Source organism: Podarcis vaucheri (assembly GCF_965113315.1).
Source record: "Podarcis vaucheri genome assembly, chromosome: 1".
Taxonomy (NCBI): domain Eukaryota; kingdom Metazoa; phylum Chordata; class Lepidosauria; order Squamata; family Lacertidae; genus Podarcis; species Podarcis vaucheri.
Window position 1 is genome coordinate 6360170 of NC_138759.1, and position 24332 is coordinate 6384501.

Sequence of the window (24332 nt, forward strand, 5' to 3'; positions counted from 1 at the left end):
GACCAAAAATACACTAAAATGCCACACATTAAAAGCTTCCCGAAACAGGGCTGCCTTCAGATGTCTTCTAAAAGCCTGGTAGTTGTTGTTCTCTTTGACATCTGGTGGGAGGGCGTTCCACAGGGCGGGTGCCACTACCGAGAAGGCCCTCTGCCTGGTTCCCTGTAACTTGGCTTCTCGCAGTGAGGGAACCGCCAGAAGGCCCTCGGAGCTGGACCTCAGTGTCCGGGCAGAACGATGGGGGTGGAGACGCTCCTTCAGGTATAGTGGGCCGAGGCCATTTAGGGCTTTAAAGGTCAACACCAACACTTTGAATTGTGCTCGGAAACGTACTGGGAGCCAGTGTAGGTCTTTCAAGACTGGTGTTATGTGGGGAAGGGGGTGGGGGAAACATTTCAAAACTTATCAGTATAGGAGTACTGGCACCTTCAGAGGTCCTAAGATCCAACATTGATGAATAACAATGCCAATTCAATTTGGACTTGTGGGTGACCATACCAAAATGGTAGGGAACCGGGGTCCTTTAAGTGGTGCTCACCAAACTTAACATTATCATGCTTATTAAATTTGTGTTCAGCCTTTCATCTGTAGAATCCCAGGGCAGTTCATAACATAATCACCTCGCCCCAACAGCGTTCAGTCTTGCCGGCATACCGCGGGCAAAAATACCTCCCAAACAATACTGCTTTTATTTGGACTAGAGCAAACTCTGCTGTGTACCCTTTTGTGGACCCCAGGTGTATGTGTAGCAAACTTTGGAATACTGGCCCGGAGGATGGGCAGGGTTCGTTTTACAGCCTCTTGTGGTTCTGTAAGAGGAAGTTATCTTCCTCCCTAGAAGTGGAGGTGAAAGGCAAAGGAAGGCATAATCCTGTGAACAGAATGTCCTCCAATTGAATCTGCCAAATCACAGCATAAACTAGGTTAAAAAGCAACAGCCCACAGAGCTTTCTTATTCACATGAATGGTGCAGGTCACAGCACTCACATTTTCCTGGCCCAGATTAGCACAGAATATACTCCGCCCAGGTTGTTACAATACAGGACAGGTCTGAGCTGAAACAGAAATTGATCCAGAACTGTTTTGGGGGAAATCTTAGTTGATTTTGGGAGGGAAGAGGGATTATGGATGAGGAAAGATGTTAAAGTACCCACGTAGATGATATGATACTGAAAGGCAACTCAGAAGACACAGACCAAATTTTAATAAGCATTTAATAGGAGTACTTAAAAACAGAAAAAAACACAGTAAATTTCCTTTTACCCACTCCCCTCACCCACCCCGGTTTGTAAAAGCAATCTTATTCTGCCCCTTCTATTTAAGTAAGTGGAGAGAAAACAATGAGGTCGTTGCTTGGGTTGGCCACAAATTTCTCCGCCTGGTTCCTCGGAGTGACGAAAAGGCTTTCATCTAGGCTGGGCTGTGGGGAACAAATAAGGTTGGTTATATAATATAATATAGACAGGAAAGCAGTAAATAAATCATGTCCATGGAAATCAGGTGCATGTTGTACACTGCTGAAAAATTCAAACTTTTGGAAGGAGGCTAGAAATCTGCTCTCCTGCTTTAGGAAAAAACTTTATGGCAGCAAAAGCAGTTTGACAGCATAATGTGTCAGCATCGCCCTTGAGCCAGTGCCACTAACTGGACTCATCCACTTCAGCCCCGACTGGGCTAGGCGAGCTGGGTAGCACTTCCAGAGACCACCTTCTGCACAGGAACAGGTCAAAGTGCTGTGGACTCACAACTCAGAGCTGTGAGCACCGGATTCACTCCCACAAGAAGACAGTCGTCGCACAGCAGAGTATAGCAGAGCATAAATGACTCGGAGAGCAGCTCTGTAGAATATCTTCTTTATTCTATCTACAACTATACAAACTATATACAGAGCTTAATGAGGTCTAAGCATAAATGAATGCTGCACTGCACTGAGTGCCTGCAGCTGCTCTTAGCAGCAACCTTATCTCTACAGACGATCTCTAACACTCAGTCTCTCTCTCTCAGACACACTGACTGACTGATTTGGTGCTGGAGCAGAATAAGTAGAGAGCAGAACACGCCTCCTCCTCTCTGGAGAATCAGCAGACTCCTCAGGAGATTCTTGGATATGGGAGGGGTGAAATCTCCTCATAATGGACTCTCTCAGAAAGTGATGAGCTCTCCATCATTCAAAGTTTTTAAGCAGAGGCTGGATGGTCACCCGATTCTTTAACTGATTCCTACACTGCAAGGGGTTAACTCCTTTCGGTCCCTTTCCAACTCTACAATTCTATGACCTGCACTTCCCCTCTTATTTCAAGACAGAATATACATTCATCTGCCTCCTCTCAATAATAGCCAAGTGATAAAAGACTGACAAGTGCTTTCACAAACAGCATCCAAGCTGTTTTCATTGCGGCGTGCCTTACACCACTTCACACTTGCATGCATGCATGTATGCAGTGGTGCCCCGCAAGATGAATGCCTCGCAAGACGGAAAACTCGCTAGACGAAAGAGTTTTCCGTTTTGGAGGTGCTTCGCAAAACGAATTTCCTATGGGCTTGCTTCGCAAGACGACAATGCCTTGCGAGTTCCTGCTGGTCCCCCCCCCCTTTTCCAAGCCACTAAGCCGCTTATCAGCTGATCCGATCAGCAGATAAGCCGCTAAAAGCCGCTAATCCGTCAATGGGCTTGCTTCGCAAGACAAAAAAACCGCTAGACGAAGAGAATCACAGAACGGATTCTTTTCGTCTTGCGAGGCAGCACTGTATATGCATGCAATGAATGGCTTCCTTAGCAGAAGTGACTCAGAGGCTTCTTGCTTAACAGCAACTGCCTCCAGGGCTTTCAGAAAAGTGACCTAACCGGTTGGCGCAGCAAACAGCCTAAAAGGGAGATCAAGGATCCTCCCACCGAATTTAGAGATACCATCTGACAGATAGATAGTTATCATAAACGGTAGCGTTACAGTTGCTTGTCATAAGCAGAAGTAGTTCCCGTGTGGATTAGAACGTAATACCCTGAACTGCCTCATTGCCCAGCCTTAAGAGAAGTTAGTTACCCTAACTTTCCCCCTAGGCTTTTGATCTGCCAAAGTAATGAAGGTGAGAAATAAGGCTGAGCGATATATCATTGTATTGTTCAAAACTGGTTTGAAGTCCAGATTGTGATACCGGTTTCATAACTTTTGACCTGGCAATATATTGTGAATCGTGTGTGCATGCACGCGCTATGCAAAAATTACAATGCGGGGAAAACTGTGAAACTGCATTTCCTTAACATTCCGCACCCCACCCCTCATCCCCTATTGTTGAATTTAGATTGTAGGCTGCTTTGGGGCAGGGACCTGGCCATTTGTTCTAATGAAGCTGTCGAATGCTTTTCAAATAAAGAGTCAAGAAGCTGGATAGAATGCCATCCAGAGAAATTTTCACTCTGAGAAAAAGATCTGGTGAGGAGATGTGTTCATGCAAGTTGCTCTGACGAGCCCACGGCTGCACTTTCCTAATAATCTATGTCCATTTGTTACTGATTTCTAAGGAGTTGGGTTTTTTTTCGGGGGGGGGGGGAGGTGAAAGAGAAAGGGCTTCTTGACATAAGCCTGGCTTCATTGCACCAGACAGCTGGAGTCCTTTGCAACTCGATGCAGCCTCCTTATGGCACATCATAATCTGCATTATGCTTAATCTCCATGTATAAGACTAGGGTTTTTTTTACTCTAAAATAATGTTTAAAAATGGGGGTCGTCTTATACACGGGGGTCATCTTCCCCCATTTTCATAAATTTGAGTCCCCAAAAATAAGGGGTGTTATACACAGAAAAATATGGTATATATATTTAACAGGAAACCATGGCATCAGATTCGTCACAGTAATTGGAGAAATGTTACAGTTGCTAGTCTTTAGAAGTCCACCCAACCCAATTGGCTCCTTTTCAAACAAGCATACCTGGAGTTCAAGCACTGCAGCGTCGCTGGAGAAGTCACCGAGAAGAGAACCTGGAAAATAAGGATATATTTCCAGTGGGCTTTTTAACCTAACTTAGGTCTGGTTCAATAATATGTAGGGAGAGGGTTTCTAGTGGGCTGTGTCAATAAGGTTTGAGGATACACATCTTATTACCAAGTACCTATGGTTCATGAATGACAACAGGGACTCACCACTGTCCCATCTCAAAACCAGCACAGGCAGTGACTGTTGGGGACATGTCTGATGTGTGCGCAACTGCACATGCGCACACAGTGCTGAACCCAGAGGTGATGCGAAAGCGTCACCAAAGGGGGCAAAACACAGTGTTTTGAGGCTTTTTCAACGGGTGTTCTGATTCTATGCAATTTCACTCAAGCGCATAATGACTCGGATTGCAACCCCTGCACAAATGGGGAGTTGCCTGTACAAACAGGAAATATCTCAAGATATAGTAGTCAAACACAAGGAAGTGTCAGCAGGGTGAGAATATAGGAGCAACGAGACACCCACCCCCAATGCTTAACATGTGAACTTGGAAGTCTGCCACACTGTTCACAATGAGACTTCCTTTTCCTGAAAAACAAGCCTGGGGTGGCAGCCTAAAGGTTCTGGGCCAGATTGAACAAACCCTGTTAGCCCTTGCAAGGTCTAGAGCGACTGGGGTTCCCCCTCATCTCCCACGGGCCCCCATATTGGCTCAGTGGGGTTAAGAGAGCCCCCAAACAGCATTTGTTACAGGCCTGTGCTGAATTCCTCCTTCCATCTGCAGCTTAAAGCAGCTGATCACGCAGGCTGTAACCTCCATAGAAGATTATGCCACAATGCATTTGTTAGTCTTTAAAGTGCACCAAAAACACAATGTGGTGGGTGAGATACAAGCAGCTCCTTGAATTCAAATTCCGAACTGTTCACGTCATCACAGAATAATACATGGACCTCAGAATAATACATGGACTTCCCGCTGCCTAAAAAGCCCCATGGAAATCTACCTGTTTGACATTCTGGAGTGGGCAGCTCTTTAGCCTGGGAGCAGGTTCCCTCAGGCTGGGAATCCTCCTTGGGACTCCATGAAAGAACATCCCGTTCGTCCAGATCTGCAATCGTCTGTTTCACCTCTTCTGCAGCTTCTGGAACTTCTATTTTATCAATGGAACCTTCCAGGCCCTGAGAATCGGTAGAAATCAAGTCATCCATATCACACAAGGGTGATCCGCTGTCACAAGTGGTTGTTTGTACATCCTAAGAGTTCAAGAAGGAAGAGAGAGAGATTTCAAGGAGCAGAATGAGAAGGGGGCCATTCTGAACTTTCAGGACAGGCACACATTCAGCATAGACGATACAACTTACAGCAGCTTCTTTCGCCATGTCTTCTGCTGTAGCACAGGGTTCCTCCGCAGCTTGGATGTCACTGGGGGGAGACCACACGTGTTCATCATCAGTCAGAAACTTGCATGTTAGGTTTTTAAAACGTTCATCTTGGGGGAAGGTGTGCATGGGTGTGAATGACAGCTGACAAGGGCAGCCCAAATTCTCCCTCTCAGTTTACGTCCAAGATACTGGACGAACAATTACAAGGGCAAAGTTTACAGCGTGAATTAGCACAGAGAAGCACTTGTCTGAAATGAGCAGCTGCTTCTCCCAGGCAAATATGCCAGCAGCAGGATCCCACCCTCTGCCCCAATTGCATCTTTCCTACAGCTGGAACAAAATATTACAAAGCTGTGTTCAGCACTGGAAGAGACTGAGGTGACAGAGCTGTACCCGTGGCCAACAAAAATTGGGTTATGCATTTTTGCCGGAGGGAACTGAGATGGGAGAGGAAGGCAGCGAGTTTTTAAGTTGTGCTCTCCGCAAGGGCATTTTCAGCACGAGTTAAAATGAACAGCTTCCAATGACAATTCAACTCCAAGCCATACAACCAATCATCTGGCACAGGGAAAAGAAGGCAGAGGTCTTGAGCAGAGCGCTGTGGTGCAGGAAGAGAGCAGGTATTGGTTGTGCCCCAAGAGGTGGCAAAAGCAAATGAGGGTTTCAACTTTGGTGTTCCAATCCTCTAGCTCAGTGTGGATTGCACCCAGCAGCTGCAACTAACCTGCTCAACAGCACCAGCCTTCATAAACCTTGGGGGCTGAATGGAGCCTAAATTCACCAAGACAGAATAACTGTGGTGGGGACAAATGGAAAACGGACCTGTTTCATGCTTTGTGTGTGAACACCCATAATAATGTTTGCCATTTACTGTGCAAAACGCTGTGTTTTCCTTGTCCAGGGAAGGGGGAGGCTGTGGCCAGATGATGCTGGACTACAGCTCCCATCATCCCTGACTGTTGATCACATTGGTGGGAGCTGTAGGTCAGCCATATCCGGAGGTCCACAGATTCCTCACCCCGGAAAAGATCTGGAAATAGCCACTGACGAGGTGATTCATCTGGATCTCACTAACACAGACAGTCATTTCTGCACCAGCCGAAAAGGGCTCACATTCAGGGCAACTGCATACCATTGTTCAGAAATGCAGCAGAGGTCAGTTTTGGCAGGTTCCAGCACCGCACTCGGATCCGAAGGAGGAGGAATGGCGTTGGACGTGGTTGGCGTGCCTAGCCTTACAGCACAGGTATCTGCACAGCTCTGAAGCAGGGCCCTGTTGGCAGATCTTGGAGTCATCCGCCTGGAAGTCCTGCTTGTAGATTGAGGAGTCCTGCCTGTGCAGTGGAGAGAGGAGGAATAAATCAATGGATATTCTATTAGGATGTCATGCATGTCAATAGAAAATCTGAATTCTTCAGAATTGCCCTGTGTCCTGAAACATATAGAAACTGCTTAAATCTGACATAGGGGATGGCGGAAGATTGGCTCCAGTCTCCCTTCCTGTTTGGACTGGTGTGCCAGCTGTGTCCACTCAGAAAACTAGGAGATGGCTTCCACCATTCATACCCTGAAAACTTCTCAATGGGATTGCTGAAGAATATCCTTTGTATGTAAATGCCCTGGAAAATGAGCTAGGAACTTTAACAGGTACAGAGTACAGAGTGAAATCCTCACTGGCTACGGGGCCCAATTAAAGGAGAGGTCTGAGTCTTCTCACTTTTGGAGTTGTTTCAATAAACCTTTGTGCTTTGTGGTGGGTGTGTATGTCTATGGAGAACAGGAAGAACACACACTGCCTCTTAGCTCACAGTATGTATAACCAAAACATTTGGTCTGGGGTAGAGGCTGGGGAGATAAATTCATGGTTCCTCTACCTACTATTCCTTTTCTAAAGAGAGACCTGCTTCACCATCACCTCCATGCTCCTCATTCCCAGTAACTGAGCAAGGCACGCTCACTAGAAGCGCACTAGACTTCCAGAGGTGCCCCCTGCAGCAAAGAAGCTTCCCCTTCACGCCCAAATTCACTCACAGAAGGAACTGCTCCAACACTGACCTGGGAAGGGCCTGGGTGATTCAATTTTGAAAAACCCTCCATCGAACGTCACTTTCTCCACTTCCTTTGGGGTTTCTTGACCTGCAACTTCCACCATCAGCCCTTCTGCTTTCATCCTGTTCTTCACGGCTGCCTTTATCGCTGCAAGGCGCTTTCGGGCTGCTCTCCTTTCAACAGAGCCACCCCCTGCTTTGGTTGCCCTTTGAGGGGCTGCCTTCTTCTGAAAGACAAAAGGCAGGACAGCATTTTCTCCCCACCTTCTAAGAGCTCAGACAGAAAACTGGCACCGTGCAGGACCCTTCAGCCTTCCGGATGTAGATAAATTACCCGCATCCCTGCCGTGCTTGCTGGGGCTAGTGGGAGATGAATTTAAGCAACACGTGAAGAACTAAAGGTTCCCCATGCCTTCCACAGCAGCCAGGGAAGTGCCAATTCAAATCTCAGCTGAAACCAGACTGGCCTGAATCCAGGAATGTCTATAGCTGCTCCGCCACAACCCTCTCAATTATCTACCACAGAAAGGAAGCATTTGTGACCAGGCAACAGTTGCTACAAATCTGCTGCGTCCAGACCTGGCTTTTTCAGTAATGGTTGCAGCTTAAGTCCTGCTAACTTATGATTGCAAACTTTGGAACTAGCTGGCACAGTAACTTTAAAGGTAAAGGTAAAGGGACCCCTGACCATTAGGTCCAGTCATGGCCGACTCTAGGGTTGCGGCGCTCATCTCGCTTTATTGGCCAAGGGAGCTTCCAGGTCATGTGGCCAGCATGACTAAGCCTCTTCTGGCGAACCAGAGCAGCGCATGGAAATGCCGTTTACCTTCCCGCCAGAGTGGTACCTATTTATCTACTTGCACTTTGATGTGCTTTCAAACTGCTAGGTTGGCAGGAGCAGGGACCGTGCGACGGGAGCTCACCCCGTCACGGGGATTCAAACCGCTGACTTTCTGATCGGCTAGTCCTAGGCTCTGTGGTTTAACCCACAGTGCCACCCGTGTCCTACAGTAACTTTAGGGCTAGCCAAATACAGCTGGCCTATTATCCTGTGGGACCAACCTTCACCAACCTGAGGACCTCCAAATGTTTCAGACTACAACTCCCATTAGCCTGTGCCAGCCCAGCTGTGCTGACAGGGGCTGATGAGAGTTGTAGTTCCAAAATATTTGCAGGGCCCCCAGGATGACAAAAGTTCCACTGGGATATACAGCCCTCTAGTGGTGAACTATAGAATGACATGGACTCCACTCACTACGGAAACAGCAAAATCGCTGGTTAGATTAACAGAATTGTTGGAAGGGACCCCAAGTGTGATCTAGTCCACCCCCCTGCAATGCAGGAATTAAAGCTAAAAGTGTGTAGATGGAACCTGGACTTTTTCTCCTGAAGGCACTCTTTGATTTACTTCTCTAGAACACATTTCAAGCAGTCAGTGTACTTCACATTATCTCCGATGAAGAAGGAGAAGAGGAGTTTGGATTTGATATCCCGCCTTTCACTCCCTTTAAGGAGTCTCAAAGCGGCTAACATTCTCCTTTCCCTTCCTCCCCCACAACAAACACTCTGTGAGGTGAGTGGGGCTGAGAGACTTCAAAGTGTGACTAGCCCAAGGTCACCCAGCAGCTGCATGTGGAGGAGCGGAGACGCGAACCCGGTTCCCCAGATTACGAGACTACCGCTCTTAACCACTACACCACACTGACTCTCCTGAAGGATGACCAGTGTTATTACCACCACCGCATACTGAGAGCAGGGGGCTTGCCAAAGGCCATGACCTGGAGGTTGCAAGTCTTACAGATCACTCTTACTTAGCAAGCATCTCTCTCTGGCACCTTCTACTATTTGAACTGTGTGTGTGCACAAATTCAAAGAACCGCACAGGGCTCCCCCTCCCGACTCTGGTCAGAGTGCCCAGTCTCCCACCCTGCCCTGTTGGTCAGCAAGGGGATGATGGGTGTGAGGATGGGGGATGGCATGGGTCACTTTTTGGTTGGACGAAACAAAAACATGATCCCCAATGAGCTTACAAACCAAAATACAGCACAAAGGATACATGGGTCAGCGATGTGAGTGCAGTCTGTGATTGTTTCAGTCGCAGCTGCTGAGGCTACGTGACAGTTACCCTAGAGAGAAAAGGTTGGTTTCCTGCCTAGAGGCCTAGTGAAGATCTACTCCAAAAAATGAGAGAAGTATTTTTGGGGTTTTTTTAGCAACCTCCTGGAGTTGCTTTGGGAAAGTCTGTATTTTGGTAATCCTTTTAGACTGACAACCTAAGAGCAGAATTACAGAAGCCTCTCATACCTTGAGGGGTCTCTTGGCCTGGACTGACAACCTAAGAGCAGAATTACAGAAGCCTCTCATACCTTGAGGGGTCTCTTGGCCTGGACATCGTCTGCCATTTGCCATCCATTCTCCTGGAGTTTCCTCAAGTTCTCAAATTTTTTCTTTACATCTTCTACCTATATTCAGAAAACCAAAAGCAATGAGAAACAACAACGGTAGGACTAACCAGCTCAATTAGTCTTATTTATTAAACTGATTAATGTTGCTTGTTACTTAAAAGGTCCCCAAGTGACTTAAATTTAAAACTTCACTTGGCTGCATTCTTTGAAAAACAAGACAAAGAGCCCTAAATGCCCAAGAAACTTACAGGGTAAAAGACAAAGGGCTAAACGTGTAGAAATCATGAAACAGCTTCCCAAAGCTGATTTGCACACAATGCAAGTGGGAAGGATAAATGTACTGTATTGAAGTTGTGGGATGACAATGTGCTCTTGAAGAACCACCTGAATATGAGACAAGCTTTAAAAAACAGAGATCTTACTTGGAAGTTCACCATATCCCAGAATCCATCCAGATCATCACAGGTTGTTTCCTTTTCTCCGCGTCTGAACTCACAGTTATCCACCAGCCCTTCAAACTGCTTGAATCTCTCAGCTATCAGCAGCCTGGTTTGCCCAACAGTGGTACGGACAAGATCTTTGGCTGTGGAAATGAATATTTCATTATGTTTGATCAGACATTTAAGAAGCCTATTTCGTACAAATCTCGCTTGTGTAGCTTGAGAGTGTCAAGGCCAAAGCCACTCGGGCCAACAGACGCGAGCAAACTGTTCCATCCAGGACAGCAATTTTGCAACTCCTCCTTCAGCTTCTTCACTTACCATCCTCTGGAATATCTGCCTCAGCTGCTCCATCCCACTCAAGGCAATGTGATGCCAGTCTCTCTGCCTCGCACCGAAGGAGGTTTCTTTAAAAGAGAAGCACACAGACAGAATGAGTACAGTCATAAAAGGTAAAGGTAAAGGGACCCATGACCATTAGGTCCAGTTGTTACCGACTCTAGGGTTGAGCGCTCATCTCGCTCTATAGGCCAAGGGAGCCGGTGTTTGTCCGCATACAGTTTCCGGGTCATGTGGCCAGCATGACTAAGCCGCTTCTGGCGAACCAGAGCAGCACACAGAAATGCTGTTTACCTTCCCACCGGAGTGGTACCTATTTATCTACTTGCACTTTGATGTGCTTTCGAACTGCTAGGTTGGCAGGAGCAGGGAATGAGCAACGGGCGCTCGCTCCATCACTGGGATTCGAACCGCCGACCTTCTGATCGGCAAATCCTAGGCTCTGTGGTTTAACCCACAGAGCCACCCGCGTCCCTGAGTACAGTCATACCTCGCGTTAAATGTGCTTCAGCCTGAGCATTTTCAAGTTTCGCTCCGCAGCGACCTGGACGTAACGGAGCGCATTACGTCCGGGTTTCGCTGCTCCCACAGACGCTCAAAATGACATCACACGCATGCGGCAAAACTTGACCCACCCTCCAGAACGGATCCCATTTGCACCCAGAGGTACCACTGTACGTGGCAATACTGGAGACAGGGTGGGCTTCACACAAACTTTGCTCCAATTCCCAGCCCTTTAAAGTAATTTGCATTTGCATTCCACCCTTCAGCAGCAGAGCTTAAGGTGGCATCCCTAGGGGTTCCCCGCTTCTTCCTCACAATGTGCCCTGCGTTGGAGGTTTCACCGAAAGAGGGTGACTGCCTTGAAGTCATCCTATGTGATTAAACAAGAATCCCCTCCCCTAATGAGTCAGAAATGTCATTTCAAGGACTTAAGCTGTGGATTTAAGGCTGTGTGGAGATAAATTTTCGCACCAAAGCAATGTTCCAAGACGAAGCTGGAAAGTTAAGAGTTTTGGAATGACGCAGTTAAAAATGCCGTCGCCATTTTGGGAGGCACTGTCTTAACTCTTGAGTCTGGGAGGAGAAAGAGAGAAACAGAGTTGTTTACATATCGTGGATTAACTCCTCAGTGGGACTTAAGAGAGAGACAACTGCCTAATTTACGATGGAAAGAGCGATGTTATTTACGAAGGAGATGATATATGGAAACCATCTGGACTTAGATTGGAATAACGGGAAATTCACACAGGATTATTACATTTGCTTATCGGCTTAAGGAGACTAACAGAAGAGATCGTAAAGGAAAAAGAGAAATTATATGAATAAGATATTGTGGAACACCAAGATAAGATTGGACAGAACTATGAATTTTGTTTGGACTGATTGGGACTGATTTGGACATTAATGCAGTAATAAGATGATTTGAATCCCCCTTTCGATCTTGAAGTATGGGTTCCCCCAACAAAATTTAAAAATTTGGCTTTGTAATTTGGAATTTATGTGATGTGATTTAATTTGATGTGATTGGCCAGTTAATAAAAATTATTTAAAAAAATAAAAAATGAAGTCATCCCGGGAGTTGTGTGTCCAGGTAAGGATCTGAGCCCAGTCTTGCCAGGCCCTGGCCCCACAAACCATCCACAACATCACACATGACCTTGGTCTCTCAGCCTAACCAACCTTACACGGTTGTTGTGAGGATAAAATGGTCCTCCAAAGCTTATTTACCATTTGAGGCCCCGCTAGTATGACTGTGCATTTAATTCCGTTATAGATATTGCTGCATATATTGAGTATTGTACTAACGACGGGCAGCATAAAATGGTTTTAAGGAAATAATAATGAAACATCTGGGAGAGAGGTTATCTCCTTGGATGATTAGTAAGTTCTCATGCTGTTCTATTAAGTTGCAAAACATCTGTGGAGGGCTTTCCCAATGCCAACTGAGCCAACCCCTCCATTTAAGAGTTCAGATGTGTTTGAGGTGTCAATGGGCTCTGAGCTGAGTGAGAGGGGAAGTGTGCCAGATTAATGGGCTAAAAAGGAGCTTTAGAGACACTGCAGCTCAAAGGGAAGAGAGCAGCTAACTAAAGTGCCTTTTACTGGGTCAAGCATTTAGCTCTGCAGTTACTTTGATGGCAAAGTGAATCTCATACAAAGCAGAGGGACTACCCATCAAGAGAGTGTTCCATCAGCCAGTGTTCTCTTCAGTCACGCTCCCAAGTGTATCAGTCTGGACCCCTCTGCCCTTTTGTACAAACCTGAAATAGGGCACATTGTGTTGTGGCTCTCCAGCTGGGTCGGATGAATCGCTTGCTGGCAGATCCACTTTCTGTGGACTGATCTGCTTTTCAAAGGGAGTCGCATCCATTGTTTCTTTAGTTACACATTCTGAAAGACGAAGGATATTTTTACAGAGAAAACTGCAGAACACTGTAAAAAGTACAGGGAGAAAATCATGCCGCAATATAACTCTGTCAGTCCACCTGGTTGAACGAATTGCCTACCTTTTGACGACTTATCAAGTTTAAACTTATACTGTATATCCATAAAACCGTAATACAGTGGTACCTCGGGTTAAGAACTTAATTCATTCCAGAAGTCCGTTCTTAACCTGAAATTGTTCTTAACCTGAGGTACCACTTTAGCTAATGGGGCTTCCCGCTGCTGCCACGCAATTTCTGTTCTTATCCTGGGGCAAAGTTCTTAACCCGAGGTACTATTTCTCGGTTAGCGCATTCTGTAACCTGAAGTGTCTGTAACCTGAATAGGTGCTATTGGAGGATAGAGGAAGTTGCAACAACTTACAGCTCAAGACTGTATCACTCTCCAGTCTCAGCCGCAATGATAAATCAACTTGAGCTTCAGTCCACTAAATGGCACAATCTTAAAAGTAGGTTTAGCATTTTAATTGTGTTTTACAAAGTCTGAAGTATTTCGGGTGGACATCACATGAACAGCATGCAATTCCTGTTCCTAAATTTGAGACTTTCATTAGCTGCTTTGAAAGCCTTGTGGTGCTATGAAGCAGGATACATATTCCATATGAACAGATCGAAAGCTTAGGAAAGCCTTACAACAAACCTATAAGGGAGGTTGGCATTGCAGGTGGAGGGGAGAAGGGCAACTTGACTAGGACCAGTTGTGAGTTCAAAGTGGAATATGGGACTTTTGGCTGAAAGTTAGCAACTGTGCTACAAAAGCGCTCTCCCCTCACCCCACCAGACCCACCTGTGTTAGCATCTGGAAATTCAAGTACAGATGGATGTTCCTGAAGATCTGCCTTTGTCATTCCTGGGCTAGAGACCTTCTGTTTAAGCCCACAGTCCTGTGGCAAAGCTTCCAGAGCACCTTCTCCAGGGACATGGCTAGGAAAAATAATAATTTACTTGGCATTATGTTTTACATGTATGTTTTAATGCATTTTTAAGCTTTTGTTGGAAGCTACCTAGAGCGGCTGGGGAAACCCAGCCAGATGGGCAGGGTAAATATATTATTATTAATTATTATTATTAGGCAAGCATCTGAATTGACAGAACATTAAAGCATTTAGGCAGTTTAAGTTCCATTAATGACATAGCACAGAAACTCTCCTGCAAGGGAAGGAATTGGGGGGGGGGCTGCTTCTCTTACATGGCATTTTGACTTGGTCAAGGCAGTGCACTCATTTGCCACAGCTACTTCAAAATAAACAGCAGGCAGCTTTCCACTGATATTTTTAATGAAGTCAGGCTTGCAAATATTCAGATCACTCAGGAAATCTGAACACTGGATCTGAGCCTTCATAATACTGGCCTGAGTCAAGGTGTCAACTCTAAAGGACTTCCCAGATCTCATGGTTCTATCAAATGATGCACATCAAGAGTGGCTAAAGTCCACAGCAATTCATAGTAAAACCTTTGGAGCTGGAAGTACCAATTTTTAATTCCTAAAAAGGACAATTTTTGCCAAAGTCAGAGAGATGTTACAAAAACATTTGGGCAACTCCTTATCTCATCAGAGGACCCTATGGTAGCCCATTACCTGGTGGTCTCTGCAGGACTCCAGCAAAGATTGGGTGACAGGAATACATCTGCCTTCGAAGGGGACATTGGCTTGACTTTGTAGGCGGTCAAACCCTCCAGAGGCTTGAACACAAAATTCTGAGGGGCAAATGAGCGCTCTCTCCTTTGTGGTGCAGGAGCCAGGATGATAGGGGCTGGAAGGTTTTCTTTCTCCAGGTTTTCTTTCTTCAGCTTTGCGGCTGTAGCCATAGGGATTTGGGAGATCAGAGGCTCCACTGAATGATTCTCTTTCATGCCACTCAACACCTGTAACAGGACATAAAGGTTTATTTGTCTTTCTTGAATGATATGGACTTTTCTCAGCCAGTAAGGAGCAGACAACATGTCACCCTAAATGCGTTATAAGGGCGACACACACACTCACACTCTTTCCATCATCATAACACTTCTAGAAATATGCATGCAGATAGGAGAACTAGAAACGCAAATAACATTGGAAATGTTGGCTAATGGGAAGCGAAGTCCATTGACATATGGAGAGCCACCCAGTCCCCAAACCCTGTTCAAGATTCTTAATCTTTCCCCCCATTACATGTTGATAACAGCAATCTAACAAACAGGGCTGTAGAGATTATTGATATGAAGGTTGCAGTGTGTGAAACACTAGGAAAAGCCAAGACACTTACTGTTGCCTTTGCATTTCTGACCCCTCTCTGCTGCTGCTTGCTGTTACTTGCTTCCCTTTTCTGCGGCGGAAAACCTAAAACAAGAAAAGCTGCAAGGTTCTGAAAAGCTCACCAAAACAAGGAAGGACAAGTCAGAGAAGTTTCTCAAAAGCTTTCTCTGGGGACACATCCCAGATATTTGAGAAGGGCAGTTGTAGTGAAGAAGCAAAGCATTGTGGGGAGACCAAAAAGGCCAAAGGATTTATGGGGAATGCGTTCTTGTTGCTTTAAGTGGAGACTTGCTGTCTATGGGAGTGAGAATCCTTATCGTGGGCATCTGCAAAAAGAAACTCTCCAAGTGATTAGTGGTATTCTAGCACCTGGTACTTAACAAAGCTGTCTGGGTGTGAATGAGTTATCAACCCTAATCACTCTGAGAATGGGTATCTGGTGAGTCTCTGAAAATAAGGAGGAACCTTTTGATGCAAGTTCCTGAGAATTAACAAGCTCAGCTGTCCCAAGTTAAGTTATTAGTCAATTAGCTCACCACTGGTGAATTTAAACCATCAAGAATTTTGATTGGATGGGAGTTCTGTTTCCAAGTGAGTTTTAGAAATAAAGACTCTGAGAAAGTAGCCGGGGTGCACTCTGCAACCCGCCCCTCTGTCAGCTTACCACCTTGCTGATAGTCCTCCTGCCTGTGGGTCTTTGTAATGAAGATCTTTTCTGTCTTTGAGATGCAGATTCCATTGAGGACTTTGAAATTACACTAACTTTGCCTTTGTTCTCATTTGTAAGTATGTTAGCTAGCTATACTTTACCACGTTATTGTTTTCTGTTTGAACTGTATAAGAGAATGTGCCTACTTTTAAAAGTATGTTTAAACCTGTTTTTTAAAAAATAAATTTTAAAAAGAGAACTTTCCTTGTCCTGTGTGCCCTTCTGGGGGGAAGTCTGAGTCCAGAAGCCTGACCAATCAGTTTCGCACTACCTGTTGAATTTCTGCCTGTATTTTTGTGAAAGTAACTTGCAGGGCAGGGCAGCCGGTAACTAGGAAGCATAACTTTCTCCCTTGAGTTACATTTTCTGGTGCCCTGGTACAAGGGAGTGGTGGCAGCAACTACCCTTTTGATGCGTTTTGTCCTATAAAAAGTATATGCTGCCGGCCGCTGTTTCTCTGAACCTGACCCAGCTGGATGATAAGGACAGGTGAGGGAGGGGCACGTGGCCAGAGCATTACTACAGCAGTAATATTTAGAGCGCTGCTTCCAGTCAGTGTACAGACTATTGAGCTAGATGGACCAACGGCTGACTCAGTATGAGGCAGCCTCCTATGTTCCTGGAGGAAAAAAACATGTTGAAAGTTCAATTTGGGCCAAGAAGAAAATGCAGAGTTGTCGCTATATGCATTGCTTGACGTTTCACTCCCCAGTCCACAGCTATTTACTACCTCACTCACCTGCGCTCACAGCGGGCCGCGATATCTGTGGTATTTTGGTAAGAGCAGCAGCGGTGGCCCTTGTAGCTCTTCTAGCAGCAGTTGTGGAAGTTGAAGGCTGAACCCCTGAAGGTGGGGGAGAGAGAAAGAGATGATGTGTACTCCTTAATACATTTCACATTCTGGATGCAAGACGTCAACAGCACAACCTACTCAGAATCAAGTCCCACTGCGTTTTAGCAGAGGCTGTACGTGGCATTAATTCACAGAAGACCTGATAACTGGACAGGACCTGCCGTGGGAGCCAATAGATTTCTGTGCGTGGCTGTTGGGAGTCACACTCATACGATTAACAAATGCAACCAATTCCAACTGCAGCCACATTGCTTTGCATGTCCAGGAGTTCAATGGAAGACTTGAACTCAGAGCTCCAAGAGCAGTGCTTTCGCACTATGCTATCCAGAAATTCACACATATAGTAGCCCCAAAAGGTCTGGGGCAATCCTGCAGTGTTTGGATGATGATGCATACCTTTCCTCTCTTTGGAGGGTTTGTCTACGTAGATCTGCCTCTGGTTATGCTGAGCTGTTTGCGGAGTGGAGCCCTTGCTAGGTACCATCTATAGAGAGAAATGGAGTCAGGGTTTCATAAATGCATAACTTTGTTACTGTGAGAGACACACACACACACACAGAGAGAGAGAGAGAGAGAGAGAGAGAGAGAGAGAGAGAGAGTGTTTACCATCCATTTACTTCTACAGGGCCTTCCTTTAATTCCCAATAAGACAATTACCTCAGTTATATGAACCTTACATCTATTTTTGCAAATAAGCCCACTTGCAAATATTCTGGCCAAACATATATAGGTAGATTAGGATTTACTTTGCCATTATTAAATTTTTATAAGGGCTCAAATTAACATAAAACATTTGCAAAGCTACAAACTTTTTGAGTTGGCTATGACCCTTAATTTCAAGCTGCAAACACATAACACACAAACCTAACCCCATATGGAAAAATAAATAACAACACCAACAATAAAGACTACCTACCCCTGGTTTATTACCAAGCTGCCATAGTTCTAGCAGCTCATTTTTCTGTTCAAACCACATGTAAAAGAATAAAAATGTAAGACAAACCACTGATTGCGGTGGTCTAGCTGGTGGTCTGATTGATTCTTGCAGTTGGTTCTTCACCTTTGACCTTGTTAACCGCGTTTCCTAGGAATACCCAACAGATAGAGTAAGCACACATCACCCCCAGAAACACACATTTCCTACTAAATTTTAAACCAATAAACATTTTTTTTTAAAAAAACACACACAACCTGTATTTGCACCTCCTAACCAGAGTAGCCAACCATATGAAAGAATGGCCAGGCTGTCCAAAATCAGTGACCATAATCAGGTATCCTGACAGACACGAAAAAAGCAACTCTCTCAAATTTATGTGACAGATCACCACCTTCTATGATGTATGCATGATGCTTTTAGGGTGGTCTCTACTGAAGGGGTTGGACAATTTCAAAAGTCTTTAAAGGTTCCTGCACACTTTATTCTTGGTCTCTCTTACCTCCATACCAGGAGGGGAGGGAACTTTGTTGGAACAGAAAAATAAAGACTTGCCTTGCTTTCACTGCATCCTGCCTCCATCCATTTGTCTCTGATGGATTATGGACTTAGGGGACTCAGAACCTTGGGGAGTTGGGCGGCAAAAGCCACCCCCCCATTTTTCTATAACATACCTATCAGCATACCTCTGTGACCAGCAAACCCCAGGACAAACCCCATGCTCAAATTTGTTCTTACAAGGTACATTTATCTACTTTGAGGTGAAAACCTGTGTACACAGTACCGTTTACCCTACACCCAGTGTGCTCAAACTGCCAGTTTGGGAAGTGGTATACACACAATGTTAGCTACACTCCAGATCTATCCTGTCATTTCCTTTGAAATATTGTGCTTTGATGCACTCCCCCCCCTAAAAAAAACACCAGTTTTCAAACTGAAAGAATGGGCTAGTTGTGCTTAAAACCAGTAATGTGTGCACAGCCCAAGTCACATTAGAAGGTTGCATGCATATCTTATTTTTTCCCTGATGGAAGTGCTTGAAATGAGAACTTATGTACCGTATTTTTCGCCCTATAGGACGCACCTAGATTTTTGGGGGGGAAATAAAGGGAAAAAATTTATTCCCCCCCCTCCCCAGGCGCGGGGCTGGGGTGGGGGAAGCTCAGGCTTCCCCCACGCCAGCCCCCAGAACAGGACCCAGAGCGATGCCGAAGCTGCGTGCAGCTTTGGCATTGCTCTGGGAGCTTGCGGGGCTGGAGGAGGGGAAAGCGGGGCTCTGGGAGCTTGCGGGGCTGGAGGAGGGGAAAGCAGAGCTCTGGGAGCTTGCGGGGCTGGAGGAGGGGAAAGCCTGCATTCGCCCCATAGGACGCACACACATTTCCCCTTCATTTTTGGAGGGGGAAAAGTGCGTCCTATAGGGCGAAAAATACGGTACTTGCCTTATCCTGCTTCAGGGGACAATCTTATTCAAAACAGCCTACCCTGGCAAACCCCTGCTCTGAAGGCCCTTGACTTTAATAATGGGACACAAGTGACTGTCAGCACCACAATTACACATAACACACATCAATTATTAGAGTGCCCATTGTGAATCAGGCTGATTCCTTCCTTCCTTAACCACTACCCACCAATCCCTTTTTTTCTGGTCCACGTAAGGCATACCACCCCTCCAAAATCAGAACCTATTTCAAACTATAATATTCAACTCTGGTTTGGACAAACTAGGACAACCCAACAACATGGAAAAGAAACACAGGAGAGTTAAGTACACGTACCACACTTGCTGCTTTTGTTACAGTCTCCCTTGGCTTGCTGAGCACCGGTATATTTGATGGTTTTGAAAGGAAGCCTGGTGCCTCTGGTTTGAATTGCCCACATTTAAATACAGGCTTTCTCTGCTCTTTTAACTTCCGTAGTTCTTTCTCAGCTTTGTAACGCTGTAGCATTTCCAAACGCTCCTGTTCGCGAGACTTAGCTGAAACACTTGATTTCTGGCCTACATGGGAAGCAAAAATAACTTTAGATCCCATCAGAATAACTTCAGAGGAATTAACAGTCTAATCACATCTGTGTTTACATCAAAACATCTCATAGATTTCAATATGATTTACTTCCAAAAGGGACCTAAATTGGAGGCAGCCATATTCATCTACCTATCCACTATTACCCCAAGGTCTCATTCCTGGTCATTCATTGTCATTTCAGTCCAGAGGATCAAATATGCAAAATTAGTATTATCTGCCACTACATGAATCACTTTACACTTGTTTACATTGAATTGCACCTGCCATTTTATTGCCTGTTCGCCCACTTTCAAGAGATCTTTTTGGAGCTCTTCACAATCTTTTTGTTTTAACCACTCTGATAAATAATCTACTATCATCAGCAAATGAGCCTCTCCCACTGTTCACCTCTAACTTAACATCTTAACATTTGGGTGCCTTAGGAATTCTGGGGTGGGTGACGTCTGAACTTGGTCATTTATCAGTTTCTGTTTTGTTAATAAGGCCTCTGTAGCACATTAACTTTGTAGGTGTAGGAAATTCTACAATGACAGAGTCTAAAAATCAGTGCTTTGTCAAACACGAGTTGCAAGTCTTTACTTACTTGACTTTGTGCTGCTCCTTAGGAAGTATCCTTCACCTGACTCCTCCAGCAGTGAAGGCTCACCATTTCTTGATGCCTGTGCGTTGACATCAATGAGTCCAAACTGCCTGCCTTTGTTAAATTCCTTGTGTCTGCTCTCCTTTTGGGAAATGGACTTTCGGTGGGCAAGTTTTGTCTTCAAGGCCTCCGTACTTAGGTCCTTTCTGTACCGAGCAGCAAAAGTGGAAGCCATCCTGCTGTTTTCTACCTGTGAAGTGAGAAAGATTATAGGCTATGGATGCCTGCCCTTTTGCGGCACCCTACTTCACAACAGTAGTGATGTATGGAAGTGAGAGCTGGACCATGAAGAAGGCTGATCGCCGAAGAATTGATACTTTTGAATTATGGTGCTGGAGGAGTCTCTGGAGTCCCATGGACTGCAAGAAGATCAAACATATCCATTCTGAAGGAAATCAGCCCTGAGTGCTCACTGGAAGGATAGATCCTGAAGCTGAGGCTCCAAGACTTTGGCTACCTCATGAGAAGAGAAGACTCCCCGGAAAAGACCCTGACATTGGGAAAGATGGAGGGCACAAGGAGAAGGGGACGGCAGAGGACGAGATGGTTGGACAGTGTTCTCAAAGCTACCAGCATGAGTTTGACTAAACTGCGGGAGGCAGTGGAAGACAGGAGTGCCTGGCGTGCTCTGGTCCAGACACGACTAAACAACAACAACATATATAGGGTGCCTACATTCTGCATGGACTGGTTGCATAGCAATTACTTTGATAAAATACATATTTTGTTATGTGCAAATAGCTTGAGACACCTATTAGGTCCATAAGTTACCATATAGCCTATATTCAACACAAAAACAGGGACAATTTGTTGTTGACAAAGGACAGCTGGAGATATAAAGGGCCCCATTACCTTCAGTAGCTTAGGGCCCTAATCCAGCCCTGCCCCAGACATCCCATTAACAGTGGGGTTTTTAATTTTTACTAATTTAAAAGCTGATATCATCAAGTAAAGATTCCAAGCAATATCAGGAATAACTTGATGATAGTAGGAGCTGTTTGACTGGAAAAGAGGTGGTGGACTCCCCTTCCTTGGAGGTTTTTAAGCAGAGGTTGGGTGGCCACACTTGCACAACAGACTTCTGCCTATGCCAACAGGACCTCCCATGTGCAGATACACACTTCCCAGGTGCCTCCAAGATCTGCTTGGCAGGCAGAGTTGGAAGACCCTCTGGAGAAGTTTGGGGTGGGATGCTCATGGGGCTGGCAGGGAGAAGACAGGAAAGCAAAGTCTGTCACATCTGCTGCCAGGACAATGATCTTGCCCTAGAGGTTTTTTGGACTGCATTCCAGTTCACTTACATTGACAAGCTACTTGCTTTGATGCGAACATAGGTAAATGGTATTGCAACAAAACACTGTTTAAAAGTACTATAGGACCTACCCACATGATGCTGACCCAAACGTACACTAACACTATGCAGTAGAACCAAAGAACATTAGCCCATCTCTCTCCCCTCCCTTTTCCTCCAACTACATGATGTCTATGACAACAGTGCCTCATACTGAACGAACTGTGAAAAAGACCACAGATTGAAAATGAAGACACAAAGTGTACATGTTTGTTACTTTCCATTACAGATTTTCTTCTGTTACAAAGCAAACTTTAAAAAATGAAACTGAGTCAGACATTCCCCTCCACCCCCGTTAGTACAAGGTACTGCCTGCTTTAGGAAATCAGCCCTGAGTGCTCACTGGAAGGACAGATCCTGAAGCTGAGGCTCCAAGACTTTGGCCACCTCATGAGAAGAGAAGACTCCCTGGAAAAGACCCTGATGTTGGGAAAGATTGAGGGCACAAGGAGAAGGGGACTAAACAACAACAACTGCCTGCTTTGCCTGCAATAGGAGTCTTGTATAGCTCAATATACAAGAGCCTAGTCCAGCATCCACTTCTCACAGGGGACAATGAGGTGTCCCAATGGGGAACCCTTAAGCAGGATTTGAGCGCAACAGCACCTTTCCTTGTAAATTGACCAGACAGAGAAAACTACAATATCCCTGCACGCAGAGGAAGTGGCTACTTGAGGATGTGCAATCAGAAAGAATGTAATGCTATGAAACAGCGTCCTGATGCAGGGGTCAGCAAACTTTTTCAGCAGGGGGCCAGTCCACTGTCCCTCAGACCTTGTGGGGGGCCAGACTATAGTTTGAAAAAATTTCTATGCTCCACAAATAACCCAGAGGTGCATTTTAAATAAAAGGACACATTCTACTCATGGAAAAACATGGATTCCTGAACCGTCCGCGGGCCGGATTTAGAAGGCGACTGGGCCAGATCTGGCCCCTAGTTTGCCTACCCATCTCCTGAGATATTTGGATGGGGGTGGTTTGCAAATTTAACACATAGTAGTAAGTTCCCTATGTATGGAAGTGAGAGCTGGACCATCAAGAAAGCGGATAGCTGAAGAATGAATGCTTTTGAATTCTGGTGCTGGAGGAGACTCTTGAGAGTCCCATGGACTGCAAGAAGATCAAACCTCTCCATTCTTAGGGAAATCAGCCCTGAGTGCTCACTGGAAGGACAGATCCTGAAGCTGAGGCTCCAAGACTTTGGCCACCTCAGAAGAAGAGAAGACTCCCTGGGAAAGACCCCGATGTTGGGAAAGATGGAGGGCACAAGAAGAAGGGGACGACAGAGGACGAGATGGTTGGACAGTGTTCTCGAAGCTACCAGCATGAGTTTGACCAAACTGCGGGAGGCAGTGGAAGACAGGTGTGCCTGGCGTGCTCTGGTCCAGGGGGTCACGAAGAGTCGGACACGACTAAACAACAAGAACAAGTAAGTCCCCTGCTGCAGGATCAGGCCAAAGGGGGCCCAGCATCTAGATCTCACAGTGGCCGACCAGGTACCCCAGTTGGGAATCCCACTTGTGGTTCCCACCAACCGGCACCCACAAGCATTTGCTTCCTCCCAGCTGCGGAGGCAGAGCAGAGCCTTCGTGGCCATTGACTCCAATGGGTCTACTCCGAGAAGGACTGGCATCGCAGGCCACCTAATATCCCGGAATTATTCAGAGGACAGCGCGCTCGTTGGAGAGCAGCCGCGATAGCAGCCTCCGCGAGTCTACTTAACCCTCATTGTGAAAGCCGTCCAAGTGGGCGGCTATCTTGTGGCAGGGAGTTCCGCAGACACGCTCCGCGAAGGAGGACTAACGTTCGGCCGAAACTTCCGCACTCATAAGACGACGAACGAACCGCCGAGCGACCGGTCCTCCACCCCCTCAGTCCCTTCTCTCACCCGCCCCCCGCCCCCAATTTATGGGGCCTTCTCATTCCCCACGGCCGCCCGCTCAACTCACCAAGCGCGGCCTGCCGGCTCCAGCGTCGACCCCCGAACCGCCTCTCGGCTCTCCTCAGATTCAAATATTATAGTCCCCGCCGCTGATTGGTCTCCGGCGTCAGAATGCAGGCCGCCCATTGGCTGCCTTGCCCACCAATTGGAGCCTCGCTTGCTCAAGCGCGCCTTTGTTGGGGGTGGAAACAACAACGTCGGCCCCGCCTTCTTCTTTCGGGCCGCGTCTCTCTTTTCCACGCCCTCCGCCGCACTCCAGGGCCACTGATTGGCCCGAATGGAGAATTCCGTCACTCGCTCTTTCATTGGCTCCGAAGCGGATAACTCAGCCACTCGTTCTTTCATTGGCTGGCTTCTTCCTTTCAGAGAGCCGCTGGCATAGAGGTAGGTAGAATGCAGAGTCGCACGCCTATTAGGAACTGGCGGGACTCGATGCTCCTCCTGGAAACTCCAGGAATTCGATGTTGTTTTTTAAAACGTAGCTTCTACTGCAACCGGCAAGCAAGCAACAGAATTTCTGTTGTGTCCCCCCCCCCTAAATCAGGTCTTATTTATTTAATGTGAAAAGAGACAAACATTGATTCTATTTTTTTAAGAATTTTAAATCGTAGAATAATAGAACTGGAAGACGTACCAAGGGTCATCTA

At 46.1% G+C, this 24332-nt stretch overlaps 1 protein-coding gene across 1 annotated transcript; it reads right to left on the reverse strand.

Annotated features, from left to right (window-relative positions):
- Positions 1-1181: 1181 nt before the first annotated feature.
- On the reverse strand, positions 1182-23791 carry DLGAP5 (DLG associated protein 5). Its single transcript, XM_082217047.1, has 19 exons — positions 23693-23791; positions 20336-20582; positions 19504-19724; positions 17798-17878; positions 17191-17278; positions 16681-16785; positions 15243-15316; positions 14576-14862; positions 13784-13920; positions 12814-12943; positions 10532-10617; positions 10193-10353; positions 9732-9827; positions 7373-7592; positions 6450-6651; positions 5297-5357; positions 4939-5188; positions 3929-3978; positions 1182-1420 (listed from the first exon to the last, which is right to left on the reverse strand). The coding sequence occupies exons 2-19, from the start codon at positions 20565-20567 to the stop codon at positions 1319-1321; spliced, it is 2583 nt and encodes an 860-aa protein (XP_082073173.1). The 5' UTR covers positions 20568-20582; positions 23693-23791; the 3' UTR covers positions 1182-1318.
- Between the last annotated feature and the right edge of the window lie 541 nt (positions 23792-24332).

Coding starts and splice junctions, on each gene's coding strand:
- DLGAP5 (XM_082217047.1), bottom strand. CDS start 20,567: ATGGCTTCCACTTTTGCTGCTCGGTACAGAAAGGACCTAAGTACGGAG. Junction 7,593..9,731: donor AGGCCAAGAGACCCCTCAAG/GTATGAGAGGCT, acceptor TTTGTCTTTCAG/AAGAAGGCAGCCCCTCAAAG. Junction 1,421..3,928: donor CTGCAGTGCTTGAACTCCAG/GTATGCTTGTTT, acceptor TGTTCCCCACAG/CCCAGCCTAGATGAAAGCCT.